The sequence below is a fragment of the Amblyomma mixtum genome, chromosome 4 (genome assembly GCF_055824585.1).
Source record: "Amblyomma mixtum isolate Tamu chromosome 4, ASM5582458v1, whole genome shotgun sequence".
Classification (NCBI taxonomy): Eukaryota; Metazoa; Arthropoda; class Arachnida; order Ixodida; family Ixodidae; genus Amblyomma; species Amblyomma mixtum.
In genome coordinates, this window is record NC_143015.1 from 137,668,251 (window position 1) to 137,682,540 (window position 14,290).

Genomic DNA, 14,290 nt, shown 5'->3' on the forward strand with positions numbered 1-14,290 from the left:
CAGTCTCTTGGCGCACCCATACTGACGGCGGGCAGTTTTTTACAAGCACTGCATATGAGGCGTGCGAATGAATGAACACTGATAAGCAATAATCGCGATTTCCACCACGTGCTCGTACACGATGCATTCTGTTGCATCACTGGGAGTTTTGTCATAGCCCCGCAAAGCCATCTTCGCCCGATGATCTCCCCTCGCCAGCAATAAGATATCCTGTTTACCAGTTTGGTACGAATGGAAATTATAAAGCTAGAGAATCTATCGGCAAATAGTCGTGTAAAATCGCAGCAATAACGACGGATTGTAAAGGCGAAAAAATTCACGAGTGGTTTAGCTTGGGGCTAATAGCGAATTATCGAGCGCCAGCTCGCTTAGCCCTGGTTTTCATACCTTGGCTAGTTATTATATTCATGTTTAGTCATGCTGTCATGTTAATCCGTAGATTTATTTTAGAGCACAAAAAGACGACACGTGAAGACAAAAAGACGTGCCGTCTTTTTATGCTCTAAAGGAACTCTGGGAATACAATAGACCAAATAGCCGCACAACGCTCTTTAATCAGTAGAGTTGGTCATTCTCTATATTCATATATCGTTAGGAGTCATCAAACCACTGCTGACTCAGTGGTGCAAAGGTTGAGCGATGCGCCAATGCCCGGGGATGGCAGGTGTTGCTATCGGTAGGGATTGTGAGACCCAGGTTCCTCTACCCGAGCAAGCTGTCGAGATCGATCATTATTAGAACTGCCACTTGCCACGATGCTAAATGCTGCCATGGTGATATACACCTGACAGGTTGTCCACAGCCCGATGAGCAGCCTGCCACAAGACCGAAGGACGCACATCAAACCGACAGACAGCCACTTTCCGGCTGAGTGAAAACATTAGTGCTAACTCACTAAAAAGGTGAACTTTATTACAGCTTGGCTCTACGCATTAGCGACTATTTCGGGTTTAGCGACGCTATCATCAAGAGCGCAACAAGCACGACTAAACTTTTTATTTCACCTGATGCACAACTACTACAAGATAGACGTATCAAAATACATATCTTTCTCACAATCACGCCCGTCGAGGCATAAACACGCACGCGCGATAACAGAATACTCATGCCATAACGACACGTTCATGTACTCGTACTTTCCCTTCGTGATCAGAGAATGGAATCGCCTTGATCCCTCAATCATAACTGCAACCACATTATCTCAGTTCATGTCACGGATAGAATCCTTATCAATTAACTAATAATGCAGTTTCACTGACATACTCAACCACCTCTCATCACTTCATTAGATTGTTAATTAATCGGGAAGAAAGTCTCTTTTTTTTCCGCTGCTGTGTTCCCATGTGCTCTAATTGAATTCCTTATGGCAATGCTCCACCCGACTCCTAGACATGTATTTTTCTTTTCCCTTTCTAATGTTTACTTTTTCTCTTATTTTGCTTGTTCCTTTCTGTTCACCTGTGTTTGATTTGTATTCACTTTTTTTGAATTCCAGAGTGCACTGCTCAAATTTTTATCATGTTTGTCATTTTTTTTCGCCCACCTGCTATGGTCCCTGATGGAACTGGCAGTTTTTTACATAAATTAGGGCGGTCTTGTGCCATTACTGCAGCCACGAACTGTAATTTGACAAGTTTGAGGCGGGCATTGCTTTAATCCCAACACTTGTGTGAAAAGCCTGAGCGACCCGTTAGCCATGGTCATGCCACGGTCACGACACCTTCTAGCACAGGTCCTTGGGCACGCACTTGTTGTCGTACTGCCTGCGGTAGAGGTTGTCCTCGCAGAAGCATCCGTTGACGTAGTCGTCTGTGCACGGCCGGATTTCGTCCTCGGGCTCCCCGCACTCGTGCTCGCCGCAGGTGCTGCTCTGGCCGGTCTTGTACCTCTCGCCCTTTCTGCAGTCGTGCTTGCCTGCATGAGCAACATCAGGCAGTCACAAGCGTTAATCAGACAATAAATATACTGTTCAATAAAAATAACGAAGCGAAGGCGCCGGTCTAAATCATAGGCCTATGGCGATATTTGTTGGAACTGCATATACTTACATATACGAACAATATAAAGTTGAGCACTATACAACAGCCGTATCATACTGGTAATCACGTATGGGGCAGAAAAGTGGAATCTGAATAAAGTGGTTTGACTTAAATTTAGGACAACGCAGTGAGCTGTGGAAGGGAAAATGATAGCTGTAAAGTTAAGAGACTGGAAGCAGCGGGGGCCGCCGCGGTGGCTTAGCGGTTATGGTGCTCGGCTGCTGACCCGAAAGACGCGGGTTCGATCCCGGCCGCGGCGGCTGGAATTTCTTTGGAGGAGAAATTCTAGAGGCCCGTGTACTGTGCGATGTCAGTGCACGTTAAAGAACCCCAGGTGGTCGAAATTTCCGGAGCCCTTCACTACGGCGTCTCTCATAGCCTCAGTCGCTTTGGGACGTTAAAGGGACACTGAGGTGAGGAAGCAGCGGGCAGAGTGAGTCGGGGAATAAACTCGAGATGTCATCCTAGTCGAAATGAAAACCGGGCTTGGGCAGGGCATGTATTGCGAAGGCAGATAACAGATGGCCGTTAAGAAAAACTGAATAAGAACTCTAGTTTGGGCTAGTTGGTTCATGATTCAACAGGAAAACAGCGCAAAAGACGTGGACAAAAGAGACAAACACGACAGGACCAGCGCCAACTTGCAACTTTTTTTTGGTTCGGTGCGAGAGCTTCGAGACAGTAAAGGGCCCATTGTAGAAGAAATATGTTCAAGAACAACTCTAGTTTGGGCTAGTTGGTTCATGACCGTTGGTTCATGGCCGTTAAGGGTACCGGACTAGTTACAAGCGAAGGTAACCGTAGCAGGGTGTGGCAGAACGTTATTGGCCGCAGCTCGCAAAGGACAAGGTTAACTGGAGAGACATTTGAGAGGCCTTTGCCCTGCCGTGGGTGCTGTCAGACTGATGATGATGACTTCTTCCGCTATAAACGACTACGTTTGTGCTTAACTGTGCATGGATCTCCAGCTGTGTCTCCAGGAAGAGAAATAAGGTGCCTAAAGTGGATTCCCGTTAAGCGGGAAAAAGTGTGCATCCTAAGCTATTTGCCGACGCATAGAGACAGAAACTTTTTTTTTTAAAAATCCACTCCAGGCCCTGTTATTTTGTCACGCATCGAACCGTCCCCATCACGCACCTAGCTGCCACTATTCGCATTTCGGTTTCTGTCTACTGGCCGATATATCTCCATGCTGCACTTTTGCGTTTTCATCGTGACAGAAGCCGTATGGTGCCAAAAGGCGTCGTCCGTCATAAAATTCGCACATTGGCTGGGAGGGGTGGGGGAGTGGCGTCACCTGAACTCAGCATACCGATTGGTTGGATGAAAGTGACGTCACTAAACCGGAAGTGACGGCGATTCTGGTGCAGGCATCAACAGCTGTTAACGCGGTAGCGCTGCTAATATATAATAGAATTAGATGTCCTTATAAGAGAGAGGAAATAATTTTATGAAAGTAAAAGTGGAGAGGTCTTCCGGCGGATTGGTGACCCTGTAGCACAGCCAGGAAGGCAATGGAGAGCCTTTGCTTAATTCATAAAATAATGTATCATAACCCCATACTGCACCGCGATCTTATACTTCCTCCGTCATATGTTTCATCACGAGTTGATCATGCGCATAAAATTGGCATTCCTTTCTTTAAAACAAAATCTGCAGCTGAGTCTTTCCTTCCACGAACAGCAAAAGACTGGAACCACCTTCCCGGAAGTACAGCCTCCATCACCGATCATCGGCGTTTTTGTTCCGCCTTAGCTACCACTGTATAATTAGAAATCAAACGCTTTGTACTAAACCCCTGTATACAACCACTCCCCTGTTCAATGCCCTCGGGCCTTGAGGGTAAAATAAATGAAATGAAATGAAATGATTGTTTCGCGACATATCGTGTAGTACTCTAGCCATGTTTCTTTTTGTTACCACATTCTCTAAAGAGTACCTATCGAGCAAACTATTTATCATTGAGATACTAGAAAGTTTGTTTAGTGGCACTAACAAAACCGGCTTCAATGCGAACAAAAAAAAATGAATTCAAGCGGCACACATCCGCTTCTGTCACGAATTAGTATCCAGCTGGAAGAAAACTTTAAAAATTTCAGATTTTTGCAAGGAACAAACACTGATCTGTGACAACAAAATTCAGCCCTCCCTTGCAATTAATGCGATTTTTATAAGCTCTTGATATTTCTAAGTCATCACCCTACACTATTTTAGTGCGCCAGCTGCACTTATTTTCACTCATTTTTGTAAGAGTAAATTTATTATGTAGACATTGCAACTTATTTTAGTGCTTTGCAAATACTGTTGCCTGCCAAAGAAAGGAGCGGATACACATACGTTCCGGAACCACATGGGCACTTATGGGAAACGCGGTTACGTACGTCTTGAAAACGGCTTTCAGCGTTCGTTTCGCATACCCAACTTATAACGGTTATACAAAGTTTATCGTTGTTGGTTCAAAATAAAAGCTGCACCTAACCGCAGCACATCATATCGCAACAGTAACTTAACTCGACGCAGAATAACAGAATAAATCTCGTATGCATTTGTGTACGCCCTCGCTCAGAGGAAGATAATACCAGGATATAACTGATGGTATTTTAGGCCAAAGAGTGGGTCCCAATGAAAGGGCAACGTAGCAGGGAGTGGCAGGGTGAGGCAGATGTGAAGATGAGCTGGAAAAGACTGCTGAAATAGGATGGCCGCGACTGCCACAGGAGTGGGTTAACGAGGCCAATGGTCCTTTTTATCAGTGTTTTTGTGCTTACAGGACGTCGACTCGCTGATGATGATGATGGTAATGATGAGCCAGCCGGAGGTTATCTCATTAGAAGCTTCAGTGGTAAAAAATGTGCCATCGATCAAATAATTCCCAGCAATAGAACTGACGTCACCTGACCGGAAGTGACAGCTATACGTTTTGATGTATCTTTATTTCTTCCGTGACGTAGCTTTCAGATACTTTCGGAGCCACATATAACCGCTAGCTCGTTGACCGTAGAGATTTGTGGTTGTGTAAGGCAGATGGGGTGGGGTCCACGAACAAAACAATAAAAAAATGATAAAAAACTCGATGTTAAGGCATCAAAAGATGCTAATGCGATCCCCCATGTTCAGCATTTTTGGAGAAACATTTTGTATATTGAATGTTGTAAGCTACTGCTATGTAAATGTCTAATCTGCCATTCTTCTTATACGCAACTAATTGATACTTTAAAATTTTTCCCTCGCTGGCACTGAGTAGTTGTCTCCCATAGGAAACCAATGGGGAACGTTTTTGAGGACAGCGAAAACGTTAATAGCAAAAAAAAATAGAGAACTGCGGATATATTAATTGTTACAGTGAAATCGTACAATGTATGAAAAAATTGCGTTCGTAAACTTTTTTCCCATTCAGAAATGCTTTTGTCCCGAATTGCTGTGCATGAGACAACACATTATGTAACTAGGGGTCCCTGTAAATTTGTTATCATTCTCTGGCGTAAGCTGCCATGCCTTTTATTGGTCAGTTATGGGAGAACCTCGTAATCAAGTGGTGTTCTCACAGTACACGCCTTCCTATGAGCGCATAATTCACGAGCACAAGCCTTTGTTCAATTCTTCATACATACGCCACATCAGCACAAAGTTCCAGCCAACTCTGGCACTAAAGACGAAAAGAACATTTTACGTGAACTGTTTGCGTCTCTAGGCCAAAGTCGAGTCACGTTTGCTAGTTAACTGCCTATTCTCGTCAAATGAAGCCGATATTAAATATTCGAAGTGTGCAACTCCTACAAAGCGGCCGCGAGAAACCAGCATCGCAAAGAAGGAGGAAAAAGCCTTCTCTTGCCTTTGCCTTGTATTATTAATGAGATAGTATTACAGTCCACATGCCCCATGAGTCGCGTAATTCATTGATTGGTCGAGAGGGGCCACGTGACCTTTTAGACGTCATCAAAACCTGTCCACCATAGAAGGTGGCACCCGGCCCACCGGCATCAGAAGTCCCGTGACCTTGTGACGTCATCACAACCTGCCCACCGGGGCAGGTGGCAATTAAAGACTTGTAGAGATATGTCGCGTGTCTTGGTGACGTCATCGCAACCTACCCACGTAAGAAAGAGAAAGAAGAAAGAGAACGAATAAAGAAAAAAGAAGAAAGAAAGGATGGTGGGAATAAGGAATATCAGTTAGGTGCTGCCATAATAATTTCACATTGGAGCTTTGGTGCTTCATCTTTGTTCGGTTCTCAAACTTCCGGGGCAACGTTTCTTGTAACAAAATCTGCCAAAATCTGCAGTTCTTCATTGCTCATCGCAGTTTTGTACTACTATACCTGAGAAGGAGGTTTTCATCACCACAGTTAGGTCAGGATATATTATCTTGCAAGTTTCACAATCGTAGACTTTCTGTGCGGACTCTTTGAACTTAGCGTGCTACGCATCTCAACACCGTATAAACTCAATGTACCGCATGGACCGCATTGAGCCTCAATTCAGCGCCCCTGAAAAAGACCATAAGTAGAGAAAAGTATAATAAAGGGACTATATGCTCTTATCTTACCGGCCAAGGTACCTTGCAGAACAACCAACGAGACTGCTGTGAGTAAAAGGAATTTCATGGCTATTTCCAATATCGTCGGGAATAGAACTCTGTCCTCTGCTTGAAGCGCTGATAGGCTTGTGAGTGTGCACCCACAGTGCGGCTTCTTTATATGGATTTCTGCAGCTGCGCGTTTGACTTCTACAGCAGGTTAGCTCTGGACGCTAGTACTGGCAGCGCAGCAACCCACGAAAGGTAATCAACGCTCCACTGTGCCTATGATTTATTGCCTCTTGCGCCGATGGGAATAAAAAAAACAAGGTTTACTCTTTAAGCGCTCACTTATGGATAGGGTAAAAACATGCAGCTGAATTGGTTGCGCACAATGAAGAACTGTGGCCTTTTTTTCGATGAATACTCGTCTTTCACTCCACACTTGAGGAGCGAACCGCAAAGCAAGCGCAACTACATACTTGGTTCGAGGAAATGCCTTTATGAGAAGGAATACAATCACTGCGAATGTATTTGCTTTCAGATTTCTTCTTGGACTCTTTTTGTGTATGCTCAAAGAGCTTCAAAGCTCTACAGTCGTGAACTTAAACTTAGGCATCGTAATTTCTAACGTAAAGTGTGAACCACTGGACATCAACCAACAGTACTTAAAATAACTTGTGTGTGTTTCAGTTCAAAAATAATAAGTGATAACATTTATGCACAGCAAGAGAAACATTCTCGTTACATGTAAGTCAATCATACTTAAACGGGCAGACAGGTGTTTTTTTCTAGCAAAATAAACAATTATTAGTACTCTTGGAGAGCAAGAATACGATTGCGTTGCTAATGCTTAATTGTCTATTTAGTTAAAACAAACATATACCTAAGTGTGTTCTTTTCCTTTCGTGCGCTTTAGTTTTTCCAGCTTGAAGCAGTGTGAGCGGGAATATAAAATGATCTCATGAACACGCATTTGGAGCACCAACGCTATGACCTCTGAGGTCACAAGTATTTACAATTACACGAATTACACACACACGCACGCACGCACGCACGCACGCACGCACGCACGCACACACACACACACACACACACACACACAACACTCAAAACACACCCACAACACACACGCACACACGCACACACACGGTATAATTATCTGTGAAATCACTTTCATCTCTAATCAATTATCTTTCACTGAAATGTTACTATTAATTTACAGGCAGTCAACACCACAATTGAGATCAAAACAGCATTCCTTCGTGCTTCATGGTTTCGGTGACAGTTAGCTTCCTTCACATGCACATGTATATATATACATATACATACATATCTCGCAACTGCTCCATTCTCGAGCTATAGTTGTTGATAACTGAAGACCACCGCTGTTTTCTTGGCAGCAATCGCCATCAACGCGCACTTCCGGTTGCACTGTATACCTTTCCTCAAGGTCCTTTTGGATTGAGGAGGCAGCCTTCACTCACAAATTTTTTTGCACTTTCTTGAATAGCCTCACTGTTTTGATCAAATCCAACCGTCATCCGCAGCAAAGTCATTTCAGTGCTTTGACGGCATGGAGCAAGTAGTACGGGAGGTCACACCATATAGGGATCTAAAGTACGGAAATTTTCACTGCCTAACCTTCAAAAAAAGGGAAATTTTCTCCGTCCTGAGCGTTAGCTGCCTTTTCTCTCCTGTACGATATCCCACACTGTGGTCTTTCTGCCCTCATTCAAACATCGAGATGCAGTTGATTTAGGTCTTCATTTCCCTGTTCTTCTTTTTATCTTTCATTGTACTTTTTATTAGAAATCTTTCCGTAGCCGCTGGTGTTCAAATTGAGACTGCATGTACAATGCTACGGAGATTAAAAGACAAAGACACGTCACGTGCGGCTGGAGCGCGCATTAGTAGTCGAGGAGAAGAAAGTCAGCGAGGTGTGCTCAAGTCAATTTGCACTAGCGTCGCAACCTCTTGCTCCGTAAGTACTGACTCTGATTTATTTTCACCCCTTACGATTGTGCTAGCGTTGCCGACAACTTAGACGCAGCCCAAATCTGAAGGAGTCTGCGACGCTAATTTCAACCCTATGAAGCTTTCCAGTATTACACGCTACTGCTGGACACTGATCCCCAAACAAGCAGGCGTGAAAGCGAAGTCATCTATTCCTCATTCCGGTCAGACTTATAACATGGGTGTTCTTAATAATCTCCAGTCCATTTTGAGGTCCCGTCACAATACAGAGGTTGACAGTATTAGACGGTTTATGATAGAAGACGATTTCAATGCACCAACTTTCTCTTTCCTCCGAGTTCCTTGAAGTATCATTTGAAAACATGATTTGCGAGGCCTCATCAACACTTTCTGCCATAATAAGGCTGCACCACAGCCTTGCGTTTCTCGTAATGTCGTGTCATTTGCCACTGAGTCATTGACCCCTACCTACTATTAGCAGTACTAGTTCCACAGGGCAATTCCCCCAAATAACCAGCACTTATGGCTACATCTATAACTCACAGATTTATCTGCTAAACAGGGATATTGGCATACAAGTGCAACTTCACGATGTTGCTGAGTAATGAGCGCTCTCATTGAAGGGGCAGATTAATACTAAGCTTTCAAGGCCAACGCCCTCCATAGGTCTCCCCGTAGGAAGTCCCAACAAACCTCAAGTTTTTTACTTATATCTTTTGTTAACTGCGTTCAGAGTTCGTTTTCATCATCATTGCTGCCTCACGGAAAAGTAGACTGCAAACTGTTCAATTTCGCTGTCATTTCGCGTGCAGGGATGTGGAAAACTAGAACGCTATGGCGGAGCAAACGACCGTCATGTCGCCATCGATGATGACATCTATGGGTACGTTCAGGGACCTCTCTATGACGACCCGTGAGTTTTCCTTCATACTTAGGTCACAATCTCCGCGAGAGCAGCTCTGCTAAAGGTGTTAATGGAGTTAGATGTACTATAGGCAACTATTTCACGTAGTGGTGGATGGAGATCGGGGCATAACTGCGCCAAGTGAACAATGAGTTTCTAAAACTTACTTCGCAGAACAACAGCGGATCTGGGGGTTCTTCAGTAGGGTTTTATGCGAAGCATATTACTAGAGCTACACTACAGCCCGTCGAGCGCGGCGGTGGAGCTACCATTGAACTTTAGCGTGACCACGTGACACCACGTGACAACGTGACGTCACAGCAGAGGAGAGATGGGCTGCCGGCTCGCGCGGTCGGCCGCGGCGGTGGAGGCTCCACATCAGAGGCGCGGCGGCTGACCACGTGACAACATGACGTCACAGCAGAGGAGAGATGGGCTGCCGGCTCGCGCGGTCGGCCGCGGCGGTGGAGGCTCCACATCAGAGGCGCTGCAGCTGACCACGTGACGCTACAGCAGCGGTATAAAGCTGAGCTTGCCTCGCTCTCCGGGCACTTACGAGGCGGCCAGGTGTTGGGATGCCGCCTAGAAGCAGGGCTGATTTGAACGAGAAGCGAAAGCTTCAGCGTGCCACAGAGACCGATGAAGAGCGGGATGAACGTCTGGCTAAGCGGCGTGCTCAATATGCGGCTCGGCGACAACGTTCTACAAAAGGAAAGCCATGTATTACCAAGCCTAGCCATCAATATGCTTCGCATCTGACTAGGCTTAACCTTAGCTAAGCCTCAGCCATTTTTTTTTATCACAAGAGGTAAAGCAAGGGCAGTTGCCATATCCCCCTTCCTGAGCACTGAGTGACGTTTTCCCCAGAAACGAGTTTTCTCTTTAAACAAAAAAAAAAATAAAGGCGTGTCCGTAGCTTCTCCATTCAAAAACGCCCTCCTTTTGCCAAGATACAGGTTCCTCATCCCCTCACCCTGAATCTGTGAAACGTGGGCAGATATGCTTATTTGTTTTTGAATCCCATCTTCTTGCAGATTTTGATGCAAAGAGGTTTGATGATTTTGATGCAAAGGAGTAAGTAATCTCTTTCAAATGGCTGCTCACCTTGTGTTAATAGAGAGTTTTAGTATTGCGGGCTTTGCGTAATTGCGTGCATAGCGGAATAGCGGGTCCAGAGTGCGCATGCGCAGAACGCTAACGTGGAAATAGCGTTAGCGTACGCACGCAATTTTCAGAATTTAGCGTTACGGCAGTTGCGGCTTTTGCGCCCTTAGCGTGGAAACATGGCGGCGTCCTTTCAAGCGACAGCCGCCCGCTTCAGCCGGTTCAGCAGCTCTTGCGATTCCGGTCGGCACGTTTACCGGCAACTACTGGTGTTTTTGCTTTTCGCTATGACTTACCTTGCTTCGACGATAAAGTTTAAGCCGCAATTCAGCCCAGTTTTTGAGATACGCTCTCGATTCTGGAGCGCGCAAGCCTAATGGGACCTCCAGCTACACTGCTACCGTCTGCAACGGCCCGAAACGCAGTACACACCTAGCAAAAACGTCTGGAACAAGACAAAAATAGATTTGGAGGTTTTTCGCGGTGTTTTATGGACTTAAATTATGTAAAGAGAGTTTATATTAAATTTACAAAAGTTTTTTGAACATTATACGTCATGTGATGGCAAATATTCTTGCTCCAATGGCTTGTAGTTAACATTGCCTTTACTAGATGGCGCCACTATTTTATGTTTTATTTAATTCTATTTCAATTTCGGGGTCATTTTGCAGACGAAAATGAACGCTGCACTAATAATTCGTATAAAAAACTCGGAAATATTATACTTTGGAAGTTAGCGGCAGTGTCGACCATTTTAGAAGGGCCGTTCGCATCCATGTCAAGCAGATGGCGTTTAACGTTTTCAAAACGCTATACTAAAACTGTCTTTGGGGATAAGTTGCTTGCGGCACGCTAACGTAATTTCCTTTAGATCCGCTATCACGCTAACGCTATACTAAAACTCTCTAATATCTGGCATAAGGTTGTTTACATGTCTCATGAGGGATATCGGTAAACTGCCAATCATGATCTGAGTGAACCTGCCATTAACGCTCCATCCCATTCGTTTCCTTCTAGTTAACGCTTACTGTTAATCACAAATTCAGTATGTACAAGGACTCTGCTCAATGCATTGTGCATTGAGCACTCACCTACTGTATTCCTTTGGCAATGGCGGAGAGTTAAATGTCTCCACAACATATTTTCATTTTTTTCTTTTTCAGGCGAATTCAGAGTGCACAATATAAGCTGATTGCTGCAGCGACCGTCGTCGTGACCCTCGCCCTTGTTGCCGCGGTCTGGTTGGTTATCAAGACAAGTACGTACACTCCTTGTTTTAGAATCTTGGGTACTTAAACCTGCTCGGCAGTAAACGCGTCACATAGGTACCTTTTTCATTTAAGGCGTTGAGTGGAGCCTGCGCCGGCTTTCAGCAGGCACGACCGCTTGAATCTGATGCTTTTACGCTTGAAGCTCACTGGAGGCCGCTGGGCTGGCAAGTTTTCCAGTCAGTGGACATCTCTCGCTGGCATGCCTATAACGACTGACATGCAAACTTTTGTCGCGGCCGTTATAACTTTCGGGAAGATATAAAGGAAAGGAAAAAAGAAGCAAAACAGAATCAAGCTCATGTAAGTATGGCTCACCGTGAAAGCACTGGCGATTTGCTAAAGCTAAGGGGCAGCAAGGTGCAATGAGACAAGCAAGCAAATGCGATATTGTCGAATTTGCTTGGAGGTTAATTAGTTATAATAGAGATAAACTTTGTTTCACTGAAAAATTAAGACCCTATGGTGTCCGCGGCTTGTTGGACTAGGGCCAGTTGATCCTGCAGTGCGGACGACTCCAGCCAGGCACCCCAGGGTAATAGATGACTGAATGATGACGGGTTAAACAAAAAATTGGCAGTGGATTAGCTCGGCTATTCCAGGGTATACGTAGCGAAAGCAGACTTGTCGCCGTTCATACAGCCGGCTCAACTTTTGTTGCGGCGCACGCTGGCTCTCGTTTTCAACCCTCCGACATGTTATCAGGCATGCAGCACAGCTGGCGAAGCGAGAGCAGACGAGCACAACGACGAGGCAAGCGGTGTGACGTCATACCAAACGGTGGCGGCGGCTTCGCGGTGAGGCGCGCGGTGTGACGTCATGCCAGATGGCGTGGCGAGCGCGCGGCGTCCTCCAGCTGCGGTGGTTGCTACACAGCGGCTCAGGGTCGGTCTCTGCGCTTCCTCGCAGCACCGCCACAACGAAATCGCAAGTTCGTGGCCAATGTAGCTTTCGCTACAAAAGGCGGTGTTCCAGGTTAGGGACAAGACGGATCTAGACGGAAGTGGTAGAGGCAGCGGCGCTTTGGAGTGGTGAAGTCATCAGTTTGCACTTTACGTTGAACGTGGAATTCGGAGACAGCTGGGGAGGGATGCGGCGCCGGAAGAGGGGTGAAATCATCCCAAAGCTGCCCGTAATAGCGCTTCAAGTTGGGTTGTATATAATCGCGTCCTCACTTGTTGATGAACTCATCCAGGGGTTTGCCAGAGCCCTGTCAGTTTTAGAAATCGCGGGCAACCTGATAAATCAGTTAATTACCTACAATCCCTGAATGACAAGGTATCCACAGCAAAGTGCCGCAGCGATTCGCATGCCTAGGAGCATCGTTTAAAGGGCATCGTCGAGATTATCTCAGAGGTAGGTCGAGAGGGTTGCTGCGATTTTGAGTGGAACGTAGGGCCGACTGAGAGTTTGCATAGATGGTAAAGTACAAACACATTCTTACAATGCCGCTGGCTGAGAACAACTCGTTTCACGCAAAAATGCACTTGTGCTGAGATAGCGTCTGCAACTGAAAGCTATCCGCCGGGTTTGTTCGATTAAGGGCACTTGTTCTTGCTTACTGCCAAACGCCTCTGTTCAACTTATAACTGCTACTGAACCTGGTTAGCTGCATTGCGAAAGGGAATGGCTCCACGATCTCCACCTTTACTTTGTTGAGAAATGCTATTGTAGATTGAGTACAAGTCATTGTAAAGGTGTTATGAAACGGCCGAGCATTGCGCTACTTGGTTAATTTCGAAGATCCTCTTTTCTGTGAGTAGCCTCAGGGTATTTGTCCTATCTCACAAAGATGAGGGAATGGAAGACAAGACAGCCCTCATTTCCGGTGGGAACGAACGGCAGAGCTATAGCGCCTCGCAGCAAGCTTAACCTGTGCACATGGATGTGACCAACCATATAGACCAGAATGCAAATAGAGCAGTCTTTGGTTGAAAGAATTGTATTTGCCAGCATTTTGCTAGCTCCTAGAGCACAAATTTATTGTGGTAGTCCGCCTGTAAAGAGTTCCTGACTGCACCGCAGTGCCTTGTCTTCCTTCTACCCGGAATGATTTCGCGTGAGAACGTCTGAATACGCATATCGATGCGGCGAATATAGAATACTGCCTATGTGGTGCCGGTAGTTCTGTGCACAGGTTTCATTATGGTGCCTTGCCCGCTATCAACAAATATGTCAGGGAAAAAAATGAATGACTGCTGATACTGCATTCTTCAGACTTGACGCTGTCAGGTGTGTTGCACACTTTTATTTGCTATGAGCTTTCGTTACCGTAGTAAGTCGTACCTAAAAATTATGGGCGGCCAACTGGATTGATGCGGAGGAAATTCTATATAATTTTTTTCATTCTGCAGCCCATTCCAATTTGGATTTTATACAATTTCTGATTATATCCCAATGCTGATACTATTCTTAACTCATTTTTATTACTAATGGCTAGTGTTAATTTATTTTTCTGAGCCATTCTTTGTACGCATCTGCCT

General features: G+C 45.4%; 1 protein-coding gene across 1 annotated transcript; it reads right to left on the reverse strand.

Annotated features, from left to right (window-relative positions):
* Positions 1-1,723: 1,723 nt before the first annotated feature.
* On the reverse strand, positions 1,724-6,642 carry LOC149348401 (uncharacterized). Its single transcript, XM_089585817.1, has 2 exons — positions 6,585-6,642; positions 1,724-1,914 (listed from the first exon to the last, which is right to left on the reverse strand). The coding sequence occupies exons 1-2, from the start codon at positions 6,640-6,642 to the stop codon at positions 1,724-1,726; spliced, it is 249 nt and encodes an 82-aa protein (XP_089441943.1).
* Positions 6,643-14,290: the final 7,648 nt, after the last annotated feature.

Bases quoted from the DNA above. Each gene is read 5' to 3' on its own strand.
- LOC149348401 (XM_089585817.1), bottom strand. From the start codon at position 6,642: ATGAAATTCCTTTTACTCACAGCAGTCTCGTTGGTTGTTCTGCAAGGT. The intron at 1,915-6,584 runs GTAAGATAAGAG...TTGCTCATGCAG, and splicing joins TCTGCAAGGTACCTTGGCCG to GCAAGCACGACTGCAGAAAG.